The sequence below is a fragment of the Notamacropus eugenii genome, chromosome 3, assembly GCF_028372415.1.
Source record: "Notamacropus eugenii isolate mMacEug1 chromosome 3, mMacEug1.pri_v2, whole genome shotgun sequence".
In the NCBI taxonomy this organism is placed as follows: Eukaryota; Metazoa; Chordata; class Mammalia; order Diprotodontia; family Macropodidae; genus Notamacropus; species Notamacropus eugenii.
This window is the reverse complement of record NC_092874.1, coordinates 57,648,688-57,672,207: the sequence shown is the minus strand read 5'-3', so window position 1 is coordinate 57,672,207 and position 23,520 is coordinate 57,648,688. Positions and strand designations below refer to the sequence as shown.

The 23,520-nt window shown below is 40.4% G+C and overlaps 1 protein-coding gene across 1 annotated transcript in view; it reads left to right on the top strand.

Moving 5' to 3' along the window:
• Positions 1 to 23,520, top strand: part of CUBN (cubilin) — a 290,873-nt gene that overhangs the window by 98,701 nt on the left and 168,652 nt on the right. The window contains exon 28 of the mRNA XM_072651627.1: positions 5,636 to 5,786. Within this exon, the coding sequence (XP_072507728.1) occupies positions 5,636 to 5,786 (151 nt within the window). The remainder of the gene's footprint in view (positions 1 to 5,635; positions 5,787 to 23,520) is intronic.

Sequence of the window (23,520 nt, the reverse complement as noted above, 5' to 3'; positions counted from 1 at the left end):
AATTAACAAGCATTTGTTAAACATCTAATAATAATAATTATAACTAGAATTTACATAATACCTGAACGTTGCAAAGTACTTTACAAATAATATCCCATTAAACATTCCTAGGAGGTAGGTGCTATTATTATCCTGATTTTACAAATGAGGTAACTGAGGCGGAAAGAGGTTAAATGATTTACCCAGGGTCATATGACTGGTAAAGGTGTGAGGAAGGATTTGAACTTGAATCTTCCTGAATCTAGCTTCAGTACTCTATCAGTACTCTTCAGCTAGGGAGGGATTGACTTCAACCTAAGGCAAATTGTTCAACGGCTTCAGTATTGACTGCTGATGGTCTGTTGAGAACACTAGAAGTGTTCGGCCCCAGGATCATGTCCTTATTATTAATCAATGTGGCTCTATCAGCATTGAGTAGCTGAGATGCACCAAAGATCTTTGGCCCATAAATGCATCATAAAAACGCTTTGGATTGTTACTATCAGCATAAAACTGAATTTCATCTGCCTTCTTACCAAGCCAGGAATCTTGCATCTCTCTAAGATTCAACTGTACTTTACTTCTGATGGAAGTAAATGCTTCCTTCTTAGAGATGAATGAACTATCCTGCTATTTCATGGAGAATTCACATAGGGCAAGGTCTCACATGGTGGTCAGAAGATTTGATACAAAGACACTCTCCAGGTCTCTCTTAAGAACTTTGGAATTGATTGTGTGACACGAGAGACACTGGCACAGGACCACCCAGAATGGGTGAAGGTGCTGTGCTCTATGAATAAAGCAGAACTGAAGTCACTCAAGAGAAACTCAAAATGGACACATTTAGAGAACCCACCCCAAATGCTCCCATGGACTATTTGTGCCCAACTGGTGGTAGAGCATTCTGAGCTCATTTTGGTCTGCTTAGCCACAGTCAGACACATTGTAACTTAACTCTAACATCGTGATGTTACTTTGGTCCTCTTTGAGAGCAAAGGACAACAACCAGTCAGCCAACCATGGCTGCTAAAGGTGTGAGGCAGGATTCAGACCTGAATCTTCCTGAATCTAGTGCCAGTACTCTCCACCACATGGCTGCCTCCAGGTATATCTCAGGATTAGGAGACTATCTACCTTCCACATGTTTACAGATAAGTCAATGTATGGTATATACAAAATAAATAGGAAATGATTTGAGGTGGGCTGGAACACCTAGGGACATTAGAAAAGGTCTATTGAAGGAGATGACATGTTAGACTTGTAGGGATTTGAAGAGTTTTAAGAGATAGAAGCGAGAAAGAAAACCAGCAGAAGTTTGGAGGCAGTGTGTGAAGGCCTTGAGGTGGGAAGATCGGATCAACTGGAGCACGGATTTGGAAGGGCCAAGTAGAGCCAGATAGGGTAGGGTTTTAAATGCCAAATAGAGGAGATTGTATTTCCTCCTGGAGGCAATAGGCTGTGTGTGTGTGTGTGTGTGTGTGTGTGTGTGTGTGTGTGTGTAGGGGGGTGGCCACAAATGACATTTAAAATCTGCAAAGTATTTTACAGGCATTATTTCACTGGAACTTCATGACAAACCCTTCCAGGAAGTCAATGCAATTATTTTCTTCTTCATTTTACAGATGAAAAAACTGAGACCCAGAAGGAGTTAAGTGACATACATACCCCCTGGTTCCATTACCCATAAGCATCGGGGGCAGGATTCAAACCTAGGTTTCCCTGACTCCTAGTCCGTCAACTCTCCCATAAAGAACTAATTAAGTTGGACAGAACCACTATTTGGGCTGAGCTTTTGGACTCTGAGTCTATAGAACTTTCTAGGGAATCTCAAAATCTTTCCAAGTGTCAGGAGACAGGATTCTTCATATAGGAGGGCTTTGCTTTTTTCACGTCTAAGAGACCCAAAGGCCTCTTAACCCTCCTCTTTTCTGTTGCTTCACATTTGGCTGTCTCTCACAAGCTCTTTTTTATTTTCCCTGTAAAGTATCTATCTAAAAACTTAGAAACTTGACAGTGAATATGCACATTCAGTGAAAGAGTGGGGGGAAATAAACAGGAGAGAGAACTGTGATAAATTAAGCTCATCTTTATTCATATGTTTAGAATGTTTTGAAAGGAGAGTAACTAAAAAGGGCCTCTGGCTGCCCACCATCCTTAAATCTTCCCTGGCTTTCCCAATGCCTCACAAGCTTCACATTCTCTCACAGATAGTTCATGTCGGCCCAGGATGAGCCTTAGGAATTCGGGGATTTATTATTTCTTCTGTCTCTGGATTTCCTTGGTTAGAGTGTTTCCCTCCTCCTTTGGCTCCACAGTCTTGATAAGGTTGTCAGATATCTGCCTGCCAGGGACTGTTGAGATTTAGGACAATGGTGGAGGCACTAGTGATATAAAATCCAAACATGAATACTGATGAAGTCTCATTAAAGTAGACACCATTTCCTATACAATCATCGGGCTCTCAAGTTTTACAGCCCCTTTGCTGGTAGCTGGTATGCTTGCTGCAATATTTAAAACAGCAAAATTCTAGCCCAACCCTTCATTCCCCCAAATCCCACTCTTCTAGCTCCAGTCACAACAAAATTTGATGTATTGTGTGTGTCTGTGTGTGTGTGTGTGTTCATAAGTGAGCATGTATAATTCACCAGACACTTCTCATTTTATAGATCCTAATAATTGTTTAGTCCAAGCCTAGCCGGATTTTAAGTGTTAAAAATGGAACCTTCTGAAAAGGGGGGAATACAGAATTGGCCAGATCACAAGGGTGCCAACCTTCTGGCTCATCATGTTCCTCCACGAGAACATGTGATCAAGATGAGGATTTGTGAAGAGATAGGAATCGGGGGAAATAATGAAATGTAGCAAACGAAGGATTCTAGGTTAGGGAGCAGGGCACACAAACATAATTACATTGTTGAGCTAGCTGGTTTTTTTTTTCTTTTTTTGACCCAGCAAGTTGTTAAACTGCCTTTTTTTTGGTTTTTCTTCTTAAGGATGTGTTCTAGTGAAAGTCAAATCAGTCATAAGGCCCAATATATTGTTAACTTGTTCAGCGTGTGAAGTCTCATTAGATCAGGATTGGGGAAGTGGAAAGCATGCTGGATTTGGAGGTGGAGGACCTGGGTTCAGATCCTAGTTCTGTCATTCGTTTACCTGGATGTCCACAGAGAAGTTCTCTATCTCTCTGGTTCTGTCTTCTCCTCTACAAAAGATTGACTAAATAACCCTAAAGGATCTTATCCTACCCCCAATTTATGCTATGAACTTATCTTCCTAACGGCAATAAGCATATTAAAAGTCCAGGTTTTTATTTTATTGGACTTGCTCACATAATCATCAATTCCTAGAATCTAAGTGTTGAAAAGAGTCTTAAAGACAGTGGTATACTGGTAAATGTTTAACAGTTGGCAATCTGGGGGAACAACTGTTTAATTTTAAAATTTAGTCGAACTTAGTTTGTTAGCATTAACAATGTGTTCATGTATCTGCATTGTCAAGATTTTCTCCATCACTTGCTTAGGTCTAGACAATCGACAGAACAATAAATCAAGCCCTTAGCATTTGCCTATTGCCAAGTTTTAAATAAATACACTGAAAATTGACCAGTCAGGAAGGTTAGAGCTGGCTTCAGCACACCTCTGCTTAAAGGCCATCTAGTTCAACATCTCTGTCCAATGTACAAATCACTTCTATAATAATTTCCTTAAGTATTCACAACTGCTGAAGCTCTCCAGTGACAGGGAACTCACTACTCCCTAGCTAAACTTGATTCCTTTCTTTAGATCATTCTATTTCTTAGAATGTTTTCCTATATATTGAGCCAAAATCGACATCTCTGAAACTTTTGCCTATTGTTCCTAGTTCTACTTTTCAGAGCTAAAAGAAGAAATAATCTCTTGTGGTTTTAGGATGCCAAAGGGTATCTTAAGAGATCTAAAAGGGCATATTGAACCCTACCAATTATTTTAATTTTAAAAATTATATTTCATTCAGAATTTTTAAGAGATGTCTATAAACTCATAGGATTATTTGAAGATGTAATGGACCTTTGATTTCATCTAGTCTGATTCTCTTATCTCAAAGATAAGTATCTGAAGCCTAGAGTGGCTAAATGACTTGCCTAAAGTCACACAGATGGTAAGAAGTGGAGATGAGATTTAAACCTGGCCTGCATGATCTTATAGAAAAAAACAATGACTCTAGAGTCAGAGGACCTGCGTTCAAATCTCACCTCTGCCTCTTAACTACTTTTGGGACCTTGGGTATGTACTTGACCTCTTTGAGACTCAGTTTTCTCTGAGGTCACTCCCACTTCTAATACTATGACCAGATGACTCCCAGTCCTTTACTCTTTTCACAACAATTATCAACTCTATGCTGATCATTCTGAAATTTATTTTTTCAGCCTTAATCTCTCTCCTGACCTTCAGTCTAGCATCTCTTGGACATCTCAAACTGGATATCCCATAAATGTCTTAAACTCATCATGTCTAAAAATGGACTCATCTTTCCCTGCAAATCTTCCCTTCTACCCACCATCCCTATTACTGTCACGGGCACCACCATCTTCAGTCCCTCAACCCAATGCTAGCCCCCTCCCTAATCTAATCTATTGCTAAGGCTTGTCAATTTCATCTTTGCAATATCGCTTGAATTTGTCCCGCTCCTCTGATACTGCTTCTACCTTGTTGCAGAACTTCATTTCCCCTCACCTGGACTATTGACATAGCCTGTTGGTTAGTCTCTCTGACCATTCGAATCTATATTGCACTCGACTACTAAAGTGATCTTCCTTTTAAGTGCAGCTCTGACCATGTTAGCCCTCTACTCAATAAACTGTAGTCACTCCCTATCATCTTCTTTAGAATCAAATATAAGACCCTTGTTTGGTGTTCAAAGCCCTTTAGAACCTGATCCCCCCTTAATCTTGCCCCTTTCTAGTCATCTTGAACCATACATTCCCTCCAACCCCCAACTATTCTTTGATCCAGGGACACAGACCTCTTTTCTATTCCTCAAGCAAGATGCTCCATCTCTAGACTCTGGGCATTTTCACTGACTGTCCCCCAAGTCCAGAATGTTCTCTATCTCCTAATTTCTGTGGCTTCTGTCAGGTCCCAGACAAAATACTACCTTCTACAAGAAACCTTTCCAAATGTCCCTTAATTCTAGTGCTTTCTCTCCATTTATTATCTCCAGTTTGTGCTATATGTAGCTTGTTTATTCAGAGTTGTTTGTGTGTTGTCTTCCCATTAGACTGTGAGCTCCTTGGGTGTCTTTGTACCCCTGGCACTAAGCAGAGTCCTTGGCACATAGCAAGCACTCACTAAATGTTTATTGACTGACTGAATGACCACACTGAGATGCTTTTCAGTAATAGGATATCACTTATGAAAACAAATAATAAGAGGGTGTCGTGACTTCCCAAAAGCTGAGTATCATTGCTATAGGACATTCCGACATCAACTTACGTATAGTTGTGGGATTTTTTCACAGTTATTTCAGCAGTCCCTTCTTAACTCCATGTTCTTACCTCTAAATAAAACCAAATTCTGTAGGTAGCAGGCTATTGCAATTGGTGTCTAACTCAGTAGACCTTGTGTTCTCAACTTTGTAAAGTTGCTCTTGTCATAGAGTCTTTCTCCTATGATTTCAGCTGTATGATGGACCTCACCTGTTAGCCCGCTACTGTGGAGCAGAAATTCCCCCTGCCGGGAACACTACAGGGTCGAAGCTTCATGTGCTTTTCCACACAGATAGGGTGGGCAGCAATGAAAAGGGATTCCAGATGTATTGGCACCTCAATGGTAAGGTTGGAGTCATGCTCAATTTTGCTGCAGTTTAAACCTCCCTACTTCCCTCTTTTCCCATATCCCACAGGTAGGAACCTCCTATGTGCAATAACTCTGACAACAAATATCGATCTGTCCTCTGTTCCAGTACTTGTCAAGGTTGACCCTGCTAGGGTCTGTACTTTAGGCTTTGATCCTCTCCTGTTGCCTTTGGGAGTCCACCCATCAACCATGCCTTCTCTCCAAACACACATCCCATTTTTTAAATCATGTGAATATTAAAGTTAGAACTAGGGTGATTTCATTAGTACAGGAAATACTAGGTAAGGAGGCTCCCTCTGCCAACGGAGGTCAGTATTTCTCTGCAACTTAGAAGTCTTTGAGAGTTGTCAAGGGTCCAGGCTTGCCAAGTGACTTGCCCAAGGTCACACAACCAGAATATGTAAGAGGTGGGATATGAGCCCAGGTCTTCCTGGCTCCAAGATCAGTTTTCTTTCTACTACTGACAGCCTGCTTCTCATGTGTATTATAACATATTATTAGATAGCATCTCTGAGTGCTTCCCTAGTAGAAAAACAATGGGGTCTGGAGTAAGAGGCCTGGGTTCTAATCCTGGCCCACCACTTATTAACATGAGAGGGTTAGACCAAGTGACTTTGGGCTCTCTTCCAGGTCCCAGATCCAGGATTCCGAAATCCTCAATTACTTTCCCCTTATCAATCACACCCTTAATCAACATTGTGGGACCTATCATTTAGAGGGTGGACTGAGTGAAAAAACAATTTCAACCAGAAGGCCAATAGGAGTGTGTATACATGGGACCTCCTAAAGAATGGGACTTACTCTTTCAGAGATTAAAATAAAGGGAAAGTGGGACAGTAGCTCTAGCAGGGAGAAATGGAGACTCAATGAGAAATGTCTAGAAGTCAAGTTTTAAAGACAGAGCTTTCAGACAATAGGAGAGTAGGGATTGGGATTGATTGGTGGTTTAAACCCATGCACAAAGTTAACTGAATAACATGATCCATCCTTGTAATGTATTTCAGTCCCAAACATACAGTTTGTAGCTCTACAATGACCTCATGCCAAAGTAAAGGTTTTAAGCACACATCTGTATATTCTGTGTCCCATATGTCAGTCAATGGGAGGAGGAAAAGGGGGCATCAACAGGAAAGAAGAGTGAAAACAGGAAAATGCTTTAATGAGATCACCCCATTTCCCCCTTTCTTTGTCCTTGGATAGAGGCAGAAAAGAGAAACTACAAGGTACACTAATGGATGATTTGGGACTCCAGCTTGTCTAGTCCAGAATTTTTCTCACATGTTGGATTAGACCTGTGATCTCATTGACATAGGGAACTTCCAGTGAGGAAATACCCTTTATCATTTCCAAGTGACATTTGCTGTGCAACTTGTAGTCTTGGAGACTTGCCTGGGTTCTCTGTGAGGTTAAGGGACTTACTCAGGGTCACATAACCAGTGGACAAGAGCTGAACCCATGTCTTCCTGACTTTAAGGCCAGCTTTCTATCCATTGAGCTATAACTGCCTTTGCATCAATCAGGGGAGGGGCCTTTCCTGAAGCACTCGGACAGGGTGATTTTTTTTAATATAGTTATTATTATAATTATATAATTATATTTTGGATAAAATCAAGATATTTAAGCGTACTGAAAAATTACCTTTAAACTGGAATGTTTAGTAGTTGAATGTGACCATGAGGCAATGGGTGCTGCATAAGAGCCTCAAGGAATCATATTCTTATAGCATAGAATTTAGAGCATAAAGGGGCCATCTAGTCCAACTTCCTCATTTTACAGATGAGAAAACTGAGGCCTGAGGAAGTCAAGTGACTTGCCCATGATCATACAGGCAGTAGAAGGAAGATTCCAACTCAGGTCTTCTGAATTAAAATCCAGGGTTCCTTCCACTTCCTGGAATTATGGTAATAGACTAAAAGTGAATAGAAAAAGCATTACTTATCTTCCTTAGAATAAAGTTTCCCTTGAACCAGAGTTAGGTTGAGACATGAAGGTAGCCCAGATGGAACCTTTCCCCTGTTAATGAAGGCATGCTCCCTTTTGCTCCCACCCATTTGTCTCCATTGCTTTAGCATCACATCTGCTTCCAGCCCCTCCTGCCCTTTTCCAATAACAGCCATGCCATGGTATTTCTCTTTTGGCCTTTAGAGAAAAACAGTGACATCATTTCCTGAGGTTGTCTGCAGGATAAGAGGCCATATCCCCCTTTTACTGAGTGAGTCAATTAATAAGCAAACACTTTTTAAAAACGTACCCTCTTTTGTCACCCACACAGGGCTTCAGTTTGCTCTGAGGACATGGATCTCCTAAGGGTCTTTATCTGTTGGCCCATTTTAACAGAGGTGCTGTTGCAGGAGCAGATTAAGCCCTATGACCATGTCATTATGCAGGCTCTCAAAGACAGTCCCACCCTGAAAAGAAAGGCACGACCACAGTTGCTCTGTCTGGATAATCAGTTCACACCATTCAGCTCTGACAGCATTGTCCAGGGTCTGAATCAGAGGCCCCGGCCAGCCTGTCCCATGGAAGGGAGTGCAGCTTTGGACAAACTCTGAATAGGCGCTCTGGGGCCCATTCGACACTCATCCCTTTGGGCTGCCAGCTCCCAGAGGGCCTCTCTTTCACCAGGGAGTGGAATCCAGCATTCAAGCAAGGTCAAGGAGCTTTGGAAGTAAAAGAATACCACATGCAAAAAAGAGCGAGCTCCTCAGCTGGGAACCAGGGGAGGGAGGACTGAAGAAGAGGAGGGGGGAAGGGATGTGTGTGGGGGGTGATGTCACCCTGTACCTTCACAAAGGAAAAGTCTTTTCTTTGTCAAGAAGGATGACATCAGCCTCCAGACAGGGATGCTGGTTTCGTTTTATCTTCCCTCTGGCCTTTTAAGTTATTTTCTAAAGCAGAGAGAGTTTACAGAAATCTTCCTGGCAAGTGCCTTCCTTCCCCAAGCTTCCCCAAGTGCCCCCCGACCCGCACCCCGGGTCAGCATTAGCACCAGCCCACTCCTGCTCTTGCATTCTGTGAACCTACTGGTGGGAGGCCACATCCCTTTTTTCCTATACCCATTTTTTTTTTTTTTGCCTTGGAGGAGAAACTTATTGGGATGATCCTGGACCAGTTTCTCCCATTGCCCATCATTTCAGTTCTCTACCCTCTGGTTATCCAAATAGCACACTTTGCTTCTTAATCTTGAAGTCTTAAACATGATCATAAAGATCTAGATGGAATTTTTTTCTTGGTAGAAGGGTTTTGTTTTGTTTCGTTTGTTTGTATTGTGTTGACTGAACACCTAGCTGTGCTGTAGGCCTCTTGAATGTCAGCTGTGTGTGGCTTGTTGAGTCTCCAGTGTGTGGTCCTGGCAAGGCCAATTAGAGTTTAAAAAATGAGAAGTAGTTGGTGAAATCTTTGTGGAAAAGGCATTATAAGTCAGGTTTGGGAGATGAATAAGAACTAAGCATGTGGACAGATGAAACTCTAGCAGACATATTGCCAGCCTTGTTTGTGTCCTGGAACCCTTCGGCAGTATCTGGGGAAGCCTATGGGCCACTTCTCAGAACAAGGACATTAAGTGTACACAATAAAATCCAGAGGAAAACAAGTGCATTGAAATACAGTAGTCAGACTACAAGTTAAGGTTAAGGACCCATGCTGTAGAGGCTCCCTTGTCAGGGATGAGGCAGAGGGGCTTTCTGGGCAGACGCAGGCTAGCCTAGCTGTCATTTGAGGGCCCTTTCACCTCTGAAGTTCTGTTACTCTGCACCAGGTTATTCTAAGTTAGTGGAATGCCCAGAACAAAGATTCAGCTGTGGAAAGAAAGATGATACAGACAGGAAATGGCAAGAAGATGGGTCTGATTGGTTCAGAGGCTACACGTTAGGGAGCAGTAGGGAACTAGATGGGATAAGTAGGGTGGGGAGAGCTTATGGAGAGCCTTGAAAACAAAGCCAGTTTGGATTTCATAGGGTAGGCAAATCTTTGCAGATTTTTGTAATGTAAAGGGGTATTTTAGAAAGATTCGTATGAGAGCAAAATGCAGGACTGATGAAAGGGAGACTCTAGTTGAGGCTGGAGCAGGAACAAAGCCTTGTGTGATAGAAGGGATCATAAAAGATGAAAGAGATAATTTCAGTTACATAAAGTAAAACAAATGCAGGACCAAAAGCAGACTAAAAAGAGAAGCTGTTTTTTAGTTTAGTTTAGTTTTTTACAATAACTTTTAATTGGCAGAGTTGGTTTGATATGGCATATGGTCCCAGTGGTGGTGGTGAGAGCAAAGGGAGAAGGTACATGTGAGGCAGAGAGTGTTTGCCCAGACTGAGAGGAAGGAGGGAAGGAAAATATATCAGAGGATTTCTGGAATATTGGTCTAGGAGAGTCACTCATCAATCAGAGGAGCAGGTCCTCAGTTCCTCCAGGGCATGGTCTTTAGTGTGGGTAGTAAGGATAAAATAAATCAACGTTATCAACTGCAAGGCAGTGGGGCTACAGAGAACAAGGTGAACATGAAAGGCATTTTAGAGGGAGACACATCGAGAATTTATGAGAAATTGGATACTGGGAATATCATTAGGAGTGATTCAAATATAAATTCAGATTTCCTAACTATGATGACTAGAAAAAAGTCACAGAGAAGGATTGTTGGAAAGAGGAGCTGGTCTGAAGAGAAAGTTGATGAGTTTAATTTTAGACACATTGATTTTGAGGTGACAAAGATATAGGTAGGTGGGGATTTCTTGTAGTCATTTGAACATATGAACCTGGGGTAAGGGTTTGTTTAGATTTGAGAGCTGAGGGGAGTAAATATTGAAGAAGAAATAAAAGATTTTTGAGAATTACCTAAAATTAGGGAGTGAGAGGATGAACAGGAGCCACCCAAAAATATAGAGAAGGAATAATCAGACAAATATGAGAGGAATCAGGAAAAAAATGTAGTTAATCATGGAAAACAGGAGAAAATAATTTCAAGGAGTGTCAGTGGTGGTAAATGAGAAATGAACAAAAGCCACTGGGTTTGGCAAAAGGTCATTGATGACCTTCAAGAATAATTTCAGAATTGTGAAGATGGCAGTTCGATTGGAGAGATTTTCAGAGGACAGTGGATGGACAGGAAACGAAGATAATGTCTTCAGAAGAGTATTTCCTACAACCAGGCCAGAAAACAAACAAACAAACAAACAGACTGGTTTATAACAACATTTTTACTGCTCCATAAAATTTTTATTTCCAAAGTTTACTTGTTTCTTTAAAAATATAAACTTAATAAAACTAATTCTTCCATCTCCTTCTTTCCTTTCCCTCTGCATCCCACACTTCTCATTTCTGGCCTGTTCCATTCCCTTTGTTCCTAGCCATAGCCCCCCTCAAGTACTGAGAGCTGCTGTGCTGAAGCAGGCAAGGAGCTGAGTAATTGACAGTAGGCAATTCAGATATTTTGCACATCCACGGGATGGTTTGAACTGGAAAACATTGGTTTAGACTGCAACTGTGAATTTGGCAGTGAAAAGGAGAAAAAAGGGTGGGGGAATAGATAGGAGGATCATATAGAATTTTTCTAATGATTGTTATTAATAAGATGGAGAGACCTAGCAGTGTTTGAAGGTGGAAGGGAAGGGTTCCATGGCAGGTGTGAGAGGCTAAAGATGCTATAAAGGGAGACAGTGCAGTGGATTGGAAAGAGTTCAAGTCTTAGGGGCAGAAGGACTGAATCTGAGTCCTGGCTCCAACATTTAGAACAAGAAACAATGATTATTCCTCCATCGGTGAATCACGTCCGTGCTCAGCATTCTGATAGTCCCCTGACTAGTCAGGACTTATTCCCTTTTCTCCTTGAAGGAATAAAGTTACTGCCATCAGTAAAATCTGCCATTATGGGATGGGACAGTTTTCTAGCTTATGGCCAATCCCAGTCATCCTGTCCGGTTATGACTCCAACTAGAAAGAAAAATGGTCAGATAGGGACAGTCATATGTTGAGCTGGAGGTAAAAGGGCACATGGTCAAAGTTTTCCCCCCAAAGTTAGATGACAGAGTCAGGATGAAGGAGTTGGATGTTTAAGGAGAGATGAAAATTCAAACCACTCCATTTTCTGTTCTGTGCAAAGCCCTTTGTTTGGTGCTAAGAATACAAAAACAACTTTTAAAATACGTTTGAAGTGTGTTAGGGAACAATGTGAGATAGATGAAGAGGTTAATGAGAAGTGAGGAATGCTATGTAAAAGCTAAACATCCCGAGTCTGGGATGGACCAGGGCTGCCTACAGCTTCTTCATCTGATGGTAGTGTTAAATAAAAAAATGACCAGGCAAGCGATGCACAGTGATTATGGGTATGGGGCCAGGATGAAATGGGGAAGGAGAGAGATCCTTGAAAGGCTGTACTGAAAGGTTTTCTAGTGAATTGAGGGTAGAAAGTTCATCGTAGTCCAAAGGGAGCTAAACTAGCTGAAGTCGAGGGGGTTGAGTGCTTGAAGGTCCTGCAAAGGTCAAGGATGTAGTCGGAGACAGGGCGAGCTGACATACAGATTCAGAGAGAGATCAGTGATACCATTGGGAGGATGATGAGCAGTGCCATCCTAATTCTTCCTGTTAATGAAGCCGTGTAGGGACGTGGCTAAAGTATGGGGCAGGAGGGAGGGGATGGAGGTCTGAGTGACAATAGAATGGAGAGAACATGCAGTAAACATTTACCAAAATGAATGCTGAAGTCATGGAAGATGATGGAAGGTGAAGGAATAAGGAGAAGAATCTAACTTCACTTCTCTACTGTGGGACTGAGCCAGACGCTAATAAAAATGGACCATAGTACAATTGGATTAACTTCTTTGTCTATTTTTTATATCACTAAAAAGACATGATTTTGAAATATGGAATTATTATTTAATAGGTCAGTACATTTTTATATTTTAAAAGTATTTTATAATTTTTTAAAGTAATAATTATTGTTCCACTGGTACCTATCTCAAATGAGATAATGGAGATAAAGTACCTTGCAAACCTTAAAAGCAATGTGAATGTCAGCTATCATCATTCAAGTGGCAGTCATGCAAAACGTGAAAAAAAATTCCCAACATGAAAGATGTTTGGGTTCATTTATGAATGCGTGGTGTCTCTGATGAGCTGTGGCCAAGAAGCATTCCAGGGCTGTTTCAGGAGGCTTTTTGGAAGTTAATTATTCTATCCAGGCCTATTCTACGTTTGAGTAACTGTGTGACCTCAATTAAATTCCTTGCTCAGTTTTAGTTGAATTTTGTATTGGGCTTCCCTTCCAATGATGAGCTACGGTGTGATTGTTACAACACCTGTCGCATTCTGCCTCAAATATGACATCAGGGAAAATGCTTCCTTTGTTTAGGAAATCTTCCGGGAACCTCCTAGAAATGACAAATTGGTACATATACGAGCAGTGGTGTGCTAGGAAGTGTTTAACAACCAGTCCTTGAAGAAAAAAATGTATATTAGGCATACTTAAAAGTTTAATTTGCATTATAAATATCTTATTTATCATGTTCTTAAGTCCAGACAATCAACAAAATATTAAATTGAGCCCTGACTTGTAGAATTTGTTGATTTCTGAAATGTAAACGCTCACACTGAAAATTTAACAATTGACTCTCAGAGCTGGTTTGAACTGGCTAAAAGCCCTGAATGTCAATCTCCCAGGTCATCATTACTCTGATGCAGGCACCCAGCCAAGATGAAAACATTTCAATTTACGTAGAAAGTTAGAAAAGTTGGGAAAAAATGCAGAACATTTTAAAATGATTATTTTTTTAGAGAATATACTTATACTAAAAAAAAAGCAACCTTTACATTTGTGTTCTATGTATGTTCTGTATATAATATGTGGGTAGTTGGGATGTCGCTATTTTATACTTTTGAAACCAGACTGAGACTTATTTGACTTAGGACGTCCCACATTAACCTATTAGGGCTGTTTGGTTGTTTGTGACTTCCAATAGCTAGAAATGAGTTGGAACTCATTTGAATGCTTATAATCACAACATTGGCTTTCCCAGCCATTATCTGGACAGATAATTATTCAGTTTAAGAAACTTCCTCACACCTTTTTTTTATGGAACACTTTATTCATAACAGTCTTTAAGAGAAGGATGCCATGAACTGAAAAGCTACTAATTTAAAAAATTAGTGATTTTTTTGGGGGTGGGGAACCTCCCTCTGCAAATGCATTTCTGCATCTTGTCCTTAATTTAATAGTCAGAGATTACCTGAAGTAGCTAGGTAGCACAATGGGTAGAAAGCTAGGTCTGGAGTCAGAACGACCTGAGCTCAAATCTGACCTCAGACATTTACTCGTTGTGTGATCCTGGGCAAATCATTTAACCCTTTTCCCCTCAGTTTCCTCATCTGTAAAATGAACTAGAGAAGAAAATGGCCAACCCCTCCATTATTTTTGCTAAGAAGACCCCAAGTGGGGTTACAAAGAGTCAGACCTGACTGAACAGAAGCCAGTTTTGCTTGAAGTACCTCACTTGACCATGAGACATAATCAGTTTATATCAGAGAAGGGACACAATGGCCCTGGTCTTTCTGACTGTCCCCTACACTGTGCTGCCGTTCCTGAAGGCATGCTATGGTCTATTTATCTTTATTTCAGAAATACTCTTCTCACTCAGATTCTTGTAGTTAGCATTTGGGAGGAGAGGGTGAGAATGGAGTGCAATGAATACCCCTGGAGTAGAGGAGGGAGGAGCCACACCAATGAAATCTTGAAGCCTCTTGGAGCTTAGGAGCAGATTTTACAGATTGACTGAAATTTCAGAATGAGTTAACAAGAAATTCAAAGTCTAATATTATTCACATCCTTGATTACAGCAGTACACATTATTGTTAAATGTACATACACTTCATCTTGATTTCACGTTGGGGAGAAAAAAACCCCTCATTTTTTGGCATGTGGTTAGGACTCATTGCTGAGCAAATCTGAGCCTCACAAAGAGCATGAGGTTTTTTAAAGGTTACTCATCATCCCAAATTCACTGGTGGCCACTCTTCACCAAAGTCGGGATTCTGTTTCCAAGAACACTATTTGAAACAGTACATCACGAACAGCAATCACCAAACCTCCCCTTGGCTCGCCCCCACCTTCTTAAAATACGCAGTGCTCCATTCGTGGCAACCCCTGCCATTCTGGCAAAAGGAAGAGGTTCAGTCTGTACAGGTTTCTTGACCTTTCTATTTGTGTCCTGGTTACCTAGCAACTCCGCCTGTGATAGACATTGCATATGCTTTCTGGGGGAATTCCAGGCTTTTCTAGTACAACATGAGAAAAAAAAAAACCCAGTTATTTTTTTCTCAGTTTCACAATTTATAGCAAAAGTTTCCAAAAATTGTTCCATTGAGAATAATGAACCAATTTCAAATTCATTGTAGATCTTTACAGTTCAAAGAGGTTTGCTTTGTCCCACTCCATACATATTTTATTGATATATCACAGATCCAAGCAGTGCTATGGGAAACCTTTGACAGTTGTGTTTTTTTGTTTCTGTTTTTTACTTCTAACATTGTCTTCTCATAGCATAGGTGTATGTGTGTGTGTGATATTTTGCAATCACTTAATAAAAAGATTCAATACCAAACACAACTAGCAATTATGAATTTCAGGAGCTCTGAGGCATCAGTTAAATTTTCTCCTCAGGCATTGGTTCATCAATCAGTAATGAATCTTTAGTGAGGAGCACCAATCAAATTATTACCGAAGTAGCACTGTTTCTAATTATGCTTGTTGGCGTATATATGTTTACACACATGTATACATGCACATATGCACATATGTACATGCACACACATATAATCACATAATTATTTTCTACCTTCTGATTAAACTTATCCAATTGTAAGTTCGGTCACTTCCAGACTAGCTTTGCATTAATTGGCTATTTCTAATTCAAATGGCTACTTTTTCAGTTAATTACGATGAAAATACCCCAGATGTTACACAGAAGAGTGATGAAGGGTAATTAAATTAAATTAATTGATTAGTGTAATGATTAAGTTAACATTTTGCTTAAGGAAGTAACTTATTTTTCCTATGGTGTTTTTTTGTTGTTCTTCCCTGAACATCGGAGAACATAGCAATGAAAAGAGGCTCAGTTCTCCTCCTGGGCACTTTTGTGGTTATATGACCATAGAATTCTAGATGTAGGGCGAAAGGGTCTTGAGACGTTACATCCATCTCTCTCATTTTACAGATGAGGAAATTCCGGTTCGTAAGGCATAAGTGAATTGCCCAAGTAAACGGGCCGAAATGATAGGGAAACTCAGGCTTTTATCTCTAAATCCAGCTTTCTTTTCTCAAAACCACATTGCATTCTATCAAGTATAATAAATTTGTGGAACTTTTTCAGATAATAACATCAGTTAACATTTATATAGCTCTTTTAGGTTTGCAAAGCATTCTGTGTATGTGTGTATATGTGTGCATGTACAACAACCCTGTGAGATAGCTACTTTAAATAGTGACGTATTTAGAAATGATGAAACTGAGACTTGAGGTGAGTTGCCCAAGGTCATACAGCTAATGGACCAGGCAACATGGAGGTGTGAAGAAAAGTAGATTGTGGTCAGCTAGGATTTGAAGCCAGAGACCTTTTATCTAGAAGTCACAGCATGCACTGGCAGCTTTCCATTCTACCATGAAGTGAATGGAACAGAACTATGCAGGGGATGAATGATTGCTGGTATAGTGGAAAGAGCAGTGAATTTAAATTTAGAGATTTTGTTGTTATTGTTGAGTTGTTTCTATCATGTCTAACTCTACTTGACACTTTTGGGTGTTTTTCTTGGCAAAGATACTGGAGTACTTTGCCATTTCCTTCTTGAGCTCATTTTACAGATGTGGAAACTGAGGCAACCAGGGTTAAGTGACTTGCCCAGAGTCACACAGCTGGTAAATGTCTGAGGCCAGATTTGAACTTATGAGGATGAGTCTTCCTTATTTTATATCTGGTTCTCTATGTACTGTACCACTTAGTTGAATTTAGAGGACCTATGTTCAAATACCACTTACCTTTGTGACCTTGGACAAATTTAACTGGGACCCAATTACCTTATCTGTAAAAAATGGAAGAGTTGGACTCCCGGGGGACCTCTATGGCAGCTTTCGGATCTGAGTCTATATTCCTATGATCTCATGTCCCCATTTCTGAGAATACCAAGCATACTAAAAACCTTGTTGCTAGGAGAGGAGGGGCCCAAAGGCCCGAAGGTCATGGTCATTGTCACTCCTAGCTTTCAATGTTGTATATTAAGCTGTGTAAACTTTCCTGGGGGAGGAAGACTGAGGGTGTGGTGGAAGGAGACAGGAGGAATGGAGGAGAAGCAGGTAATTAAATGTCCCTTGGGGGTGATTCACCGGCCCCTTTCCCTGAAAATATTTTGCCAAGACTGTTGAAAGGAAACAGCTTTAGAATGAGTAATCCTGAATGGGAGTGTGACCATTGAACTGGAAGCCCTCTAAAAAGAAAGTTGTTCCTTTTCTTTCCTTCCACAAATTTTGCCAATTTGGGGGATTTCATCAAGTATCTACGTGAAACTTATGAAATACGCTTTGGAAACTAAAACCATAGCATGGCTGCCTATTTCAGGGCAAATTAGCCCAGTTACTCCCTTTGGGCTCATAAAATAACCAGTAACTTCTGCAGCCCCTGATAGACTTCAAGATGGCTGGTCTGAGAAATCTTCAGGGGTGTCCAGAATGAAGGAAATGCACTTTTTTCCCTAAAGAATTTTAAGGGAAGCCTTTGGGTAGAGAGGGGGAATTTGCAGGGTAAAGGGGAAGATGCAATTAATCCATAGGGAAAGACTCATAGAGTGGCTCCTTTTTTTCTGAACTAAGATGAATTCCTTAACCCTTTACTTGGAGAAAATATCAAATTTTATTTTATGGATAGGGCTAAATAATGACTCTGCCAGTCTTATTTCTCTCTGATTACTCACTGGAAAGGATAGCTACAGCGTACTAGTTCAGCATAGTTCAGAGCATTACATGGAAGCACATTTCCTCATGTGGCACATCATGAAATCCTTCTTCATTAATTTAATAATTATAGTCTAGGTGTAAATAAAATTTATCTGAGCTGCTGGTGCCTTTCCACAGAGTGGATATATTGAGTTCATGTCAGTCTAGTTTCTCACATTTTTTTCTCTTTCTGATGCCAAACACAGAGAGCTTGCCTCCAAATTCATCTCACCATGAAATTCAGTGCCCATCTTTGTGGTTCTGAGTCACATACAGTTGTGTGTCATGCAGTGGTGGACTAATAGAACCTCTGGTCTGTGAGGAAGACAGCACCCTTAATTAGTAAGAATACAAACCTGTTCTCGTGGAACTTCTTCTTCTGGCCTAGCTCCCAGTGGCATCTTTTCTTTCTTAGTGTCAACAGCTGACCTGCTAGCTACTAACTTCACCTTCAGCCACTGACCATGTGACTCAGGATCTCTGAGCAAATTACTTTACTTCTTTCTCATCCTGCCTAAGGTCTGACCAATCCCCAACTCTAAATTCTTGATTGTTAAGGTCTTGCCAGATCCAGTGTTTATCTCAGTGCCACATATAATGATGTATTCCTATCATCTTGGCCTGCTGATCCCATCATCTATCCCATACTAGTCTGTAATGGTGGCCCCTCCATCACCATTAGCAAATTTAGTGGAAATATGAGATTACCAACAGACTTTTAAGTAAATACTTGTGTTGCTATTATTTTTTGTGATTTATACTAGAGGTCAAAAAATATGAGTATGGTAGAACTAATTGCATCCTTAGTTGGAAAGATTACTGAACCACACTGACTCCTGTGTGTGTGTGTGTGTGTGTGTGTGTGTGTGTGTGTGTGTGTGTGTATGCATCTATATGTGGAGAAGGGGAGGGGTGGATGAAGTACCAGACTCAGAGGTTAGAAGACCTGGGTTCAAGCCCTACCTCTGACATATACTGGCTACATGACAAGTCACCTCACCTTTCAGTGGTTTAGGCAGCTCTTTAAGACTTGAAGTTGCAGAAAGAGTACTGACCTAAATTACTTGAAAGTTTCCCCACTTGGGAGTTCCCTATATCATTGAAACCACAGGTGTATATGTGTATGTACACATACAAATATGATATATACATATACACGTATACTTGTATGTATTTAGATATACACATGGATATAAACACATACACACCCTATCACAGGTACAAACATGTTTTCTGTATTATACATAATATATGCAACATTATATATTATATTCCAGTATTAATATATAATATTATTATTTACATGTAAACACACTCAGTGCTCCTTAACTACGTAAGTACACAACATACTCTTCTGCAGTACTTTCTTTTGAGTAGAATCCCTGAATTCTTGCGCTGAGTGGGCTTTGAGATTGTACCATCCAAACTCCTGTGGCAGTTATGTCAGAAAACTATGAACTCTCCAGACCAGCTAGTGCCTGGTATGAATCAGTCAGAAGCCACCCACTGAACAAAGGAGGGAAATTAGTCTTACTGAAAAAGCCTGTTTGAAGGGACCGTGGTAGAAGCAGTTTTCATTTTTAAGTTACTGGAAAAAATTATTGAATAAGATAGCTTAATAAAGCACATGGATGTCTTTATAGTATTTTGAAAGATTTTTCTTCATATAAATATGTATGTGTACATATGCACATATATTATGGAAATATATGTATGCATACGTGTCTATCTTTCTATCTAGTTATAGATAGATCTATTTTGGCACAATTATCTTTCACATTTTGGGAAGGTTCCTGGCTCTTCAGGGATTCATGCCAGGGTGTGGTCTGATAGGAACAGAGCAGATCCAGAGCCCACACTCCCTACTCCTCCCCCAACCCTTTCATTTTTTCTTTGCCCTTTCTGTTCTCTTGGGGCTCTCAGTGGTGCAAAAAATAAAACAGGCCCTTGTCCTGGTAACTGGTTGGATCAGGGCTGCAGAAAAACCCAGGGGCCTCTCCCCTCTTCTTCCAGAACGTGACTCCCCACCCATGTGCAAAAGGAATGTAGAGGTCATTGCTTCTGGGGAGTCATTCTGGGAGAATTTCTGCTCCGAGCAGCAGGTACTTTTAACCTTTGTGCCTCTACCCCTTTTATCTTTATTTTTGGCATCCTATGCCACTCCTTCAAATAAGGCCATGGAATGGGAGAGGAAAGTAGAAAATTTTGTGGGGGCAGCTTTGAAACTTTACAATTCATAGTTTAGGTTTGTTTTTTTTTTGCCTTGCTATCTAAGACAAAATTTTGTTAGCAAAATGTTCTTATGTAAACTTTTGACGTTACCTACTCAGGGGCTAGGTGGTACAATGGATAGACCACTTTGCTTAGACTCAGGAGGACCTGAGTTCAGATGTGGTTTCAGACACTTACCTGTGATCCTGAGAAAAATCACTTAACCTCTGTTTGCCTCAGTTTCCTCAATTGCAAAATGGGGATAATAATAGCTTCTGCCCCACAGAGTTGTTGTGAGGTTCACATGAGATCTAAGCATAGTGCCTGCACATAGTAGGCTCTTATTATTAAATACTTATTCCTTTCCTCTTCCCTTCATACAAATAAGCTCTGAAACATCTCCCAAGTCTTCCATATATAGAGAGTCATATCAATGTGTCTTTGACTGAGAGGTGGGATGAAAATAAAGTTAACTAAAAGTTAGTCACCAATACTAATGTTTTTGTTGTGGTGGTGGTGGTGGTTTTTACAAAGGCCAACAATTAAAAAATTGAACAATATAGGTATTCGCTTATGGGCAAGATTTTATTCTATACCTGCTGAAATTTTAAGAAAGAATCTTAATGATTTATTTTTCAATTCAATTAATCAATAAGTATTTCAAACAATAAGCAACAATTTATCCAGAAATTATTATGTGTCAGACATTGTGCTTTGTACTAAGGATACAAAGACAAAAAACCTAAATGAGCCCTGCCTTCAAGGAGTTTACAATCTATTGGGGTAGACAGAATGTTTATAAATCAACATATACAAAATATTTTTCACCCAAATTAAACAGCAGCCATGCTTAACATGCATGACCACCATTTTAGACACGAGAGGAAGGATGACAGCCAGTAAACCTCAAATATTTCCTCCCTCATGGGGCTTCTACTCTAGAGGGGGGTATATGACACACATAGGGATTAATTCTTCATTTCTGGTGTCTCACACAGTGCCCTGCAGGTCACAGGTACTTAAATGAATATTTGCTGATTGATTAATGGCTTGTGGTGAGATTTTGGGATGACCATCCCCCATGGATAGCAGAGATAGAAGGAAACTTGACAATTGAAGTTGATGAACTAGGTGAGGGAATATCTATGTATATACTTAAGCCCCAAAGTATTAGGGCAGAGATTGTGGTGGAAGGAGAGACTATGAACTCAATTCTCAAGGAGGGAAAATGACTTGGAGACTTTGTAGCAATGAAGATATGGCCGGTATTATAAACACAGAAGGACTGGTCTTCATAAGAAACATTGCTGAGTGATAGAAACAAAGAGAGGGTCAGGAAGGGGCAGTGGGGTACACCAACTCCTTTCTCTGGCCAGGTGCAATATGGGGCACAAGGGGAGGAGCAACCCATAGGAGGGAGTTTGACCAGAGATCATGGTATCTTCAACAAAGTGCCACGTATCTATGAGTGAAAGAGAACAAGACTACTGTATGAAGAAGAGTTCTGGGATGAAGGGTATTTGTTTAAAAAATGTTTTTATTGGCATACATTTTTTGTTTTGATATTGCCTAACTCTCCCCCATATTCCTCTCCTCACCCAGATCTATGCTCCTGTAATGGTAATTTAAGGTTAATGGGGGAGGGGAGAGTTAAAAATCTTCCCTGTCCATTAATAGGCCTCAATGCCTTTTGTTAATTTCTATTGAAGCCTTGGTTCTCAAGGGCTGTGATGTCTTCTGATTCTGAAAAGTGTATAAAGACTCTGAGGTGAAGTTTTACTTTGCGGCTTACTCATTGGAAGTGTTTGTTTGGCCAGATGAGACTCTGGGCAGCTGCTAAGGAGCCCTCCAGCTTTGAAAACCCAGATGTTGGTACTTGTCTCCCTGGTAACAGAGAGAGAGAATCGTTAGACAGTAGGATCTGTCTGTTGATCTGCGAAGTATATGTATTTCTTATGGCCAGACAGCTGTTTGTTTGCTTTTTATTTCTCTGTGTTTTCTCTGTAGTTCAGGGTGCTGACTTTTTCCCCTGAACTAAGTGAATGATATATGTGCCTGATTAAAAAAGATTGTTGACCCTTCAAAAGTTACTTTCATTTTAGAAAAGCATATCTAAGAACCTGTATAGCATGCCCTCCTGTGTATGCCAGGGTCCTTGCTGATACAGCCCTATGACAGTTTTTATTTAAAAAAAAAAAAGGGAAAATGGCAAAACTGACCAATATATCTAAAAACCATGGAATGTTCCACACTCATGGGACTCCTCCTTCTGCAAACTAATGGAAAGACAGGAGTCTGACACTCATAACTCTTCTTGGATCCACGATTGTCTTCTGTATATCTTCAGCCCTCATTATTCTTGTTTCATGGTGGTTACTCTTTTGACTTTTTAATTTTGATTATGTATATTGTTTTCTTTACTCTGGCTAACAAATATGTTGAAGGAGAATTTGTTTTAAAAAAGGTCAGGGATTACAAAAGGCACAGGGTAAGGGAAGGATAGATGTTGACAGGGAGGAGTAGAGCTGAGTTGGTTGAGAATGAGAGGAAGGGGAAAGAGTGCAGAGTAAGAGCACTTTCCCCTTGGTTGGATAGGAATTCTGAATCATGGGCATTAGTGTGGTGGGAGTTGGTGGTTTACTCACTGTAGGTTGGGGGAATTTCTGCTATACCCCACCCCCACCCTCATTAATGAATGTGTCACCTTCTAGGATCCTTTGGTGTCACAATGTACTGTTGGTGTGGGAGCTAGGGGACAGGGAGCTCAAGTCATGTATCTGGGACAGTAAATAATTAATAATTGAGTTCCTAAGGGCTAAACTAAACCTCATACATCTTGGTGTTCTCACCCCAGGATGACTGGTAAGGACATTCACTCTGGTCCACATGGCACATGTTTGGTGTCCATGGTACCATGTGGACCCCAAGGCTAGGAAGAATTATGTTATTTAACCAAGAGAAGAAAAGATTTGTGAGGAACCAGATAAGCATCTTCAAGAACGACTATCATAAGAATGAGGGATTGAACCTTTTTGTATGACTTTAGGGAGCAGAACCAGGATTAATGGGTGGAAATTACAAAGAAGGAGATTTCTGGTAGACTCAGTAATAATTAGAGGCAGGGGGGCTCTGGGCGCGGGCTCCTGAGATCCAATTTTCAGGGAAAGTTTTTATACTTAAAAATTGGCGATCCCTAGAAATCAGCGCTTGGTTTATTGTTTTATTGATTGTCTCCAGGGCTGAAGGGGTCATGAGTGGAAAAAGTTTAGGAAGTCCTGGTCTAGACTTAAGAAAGTTTTAATAATGCCAATTAAATTTAAAAGTATATGCATACTTTTTTTTGAGAAACTGGCTGTTAAACATTTATCTACAAGGGCATTCCTATATTACTGTCAGCTAAGAGTACAGTAGAAAGCTCAGGGACTGAAGTCATCACTGGAGGCCTGGAGACCTTAGGATAATAATAGTGATGATTATAGCAGTAACAATATGAACTGGCATTTATAAAGTGATTTGAGTGTTTCAGAT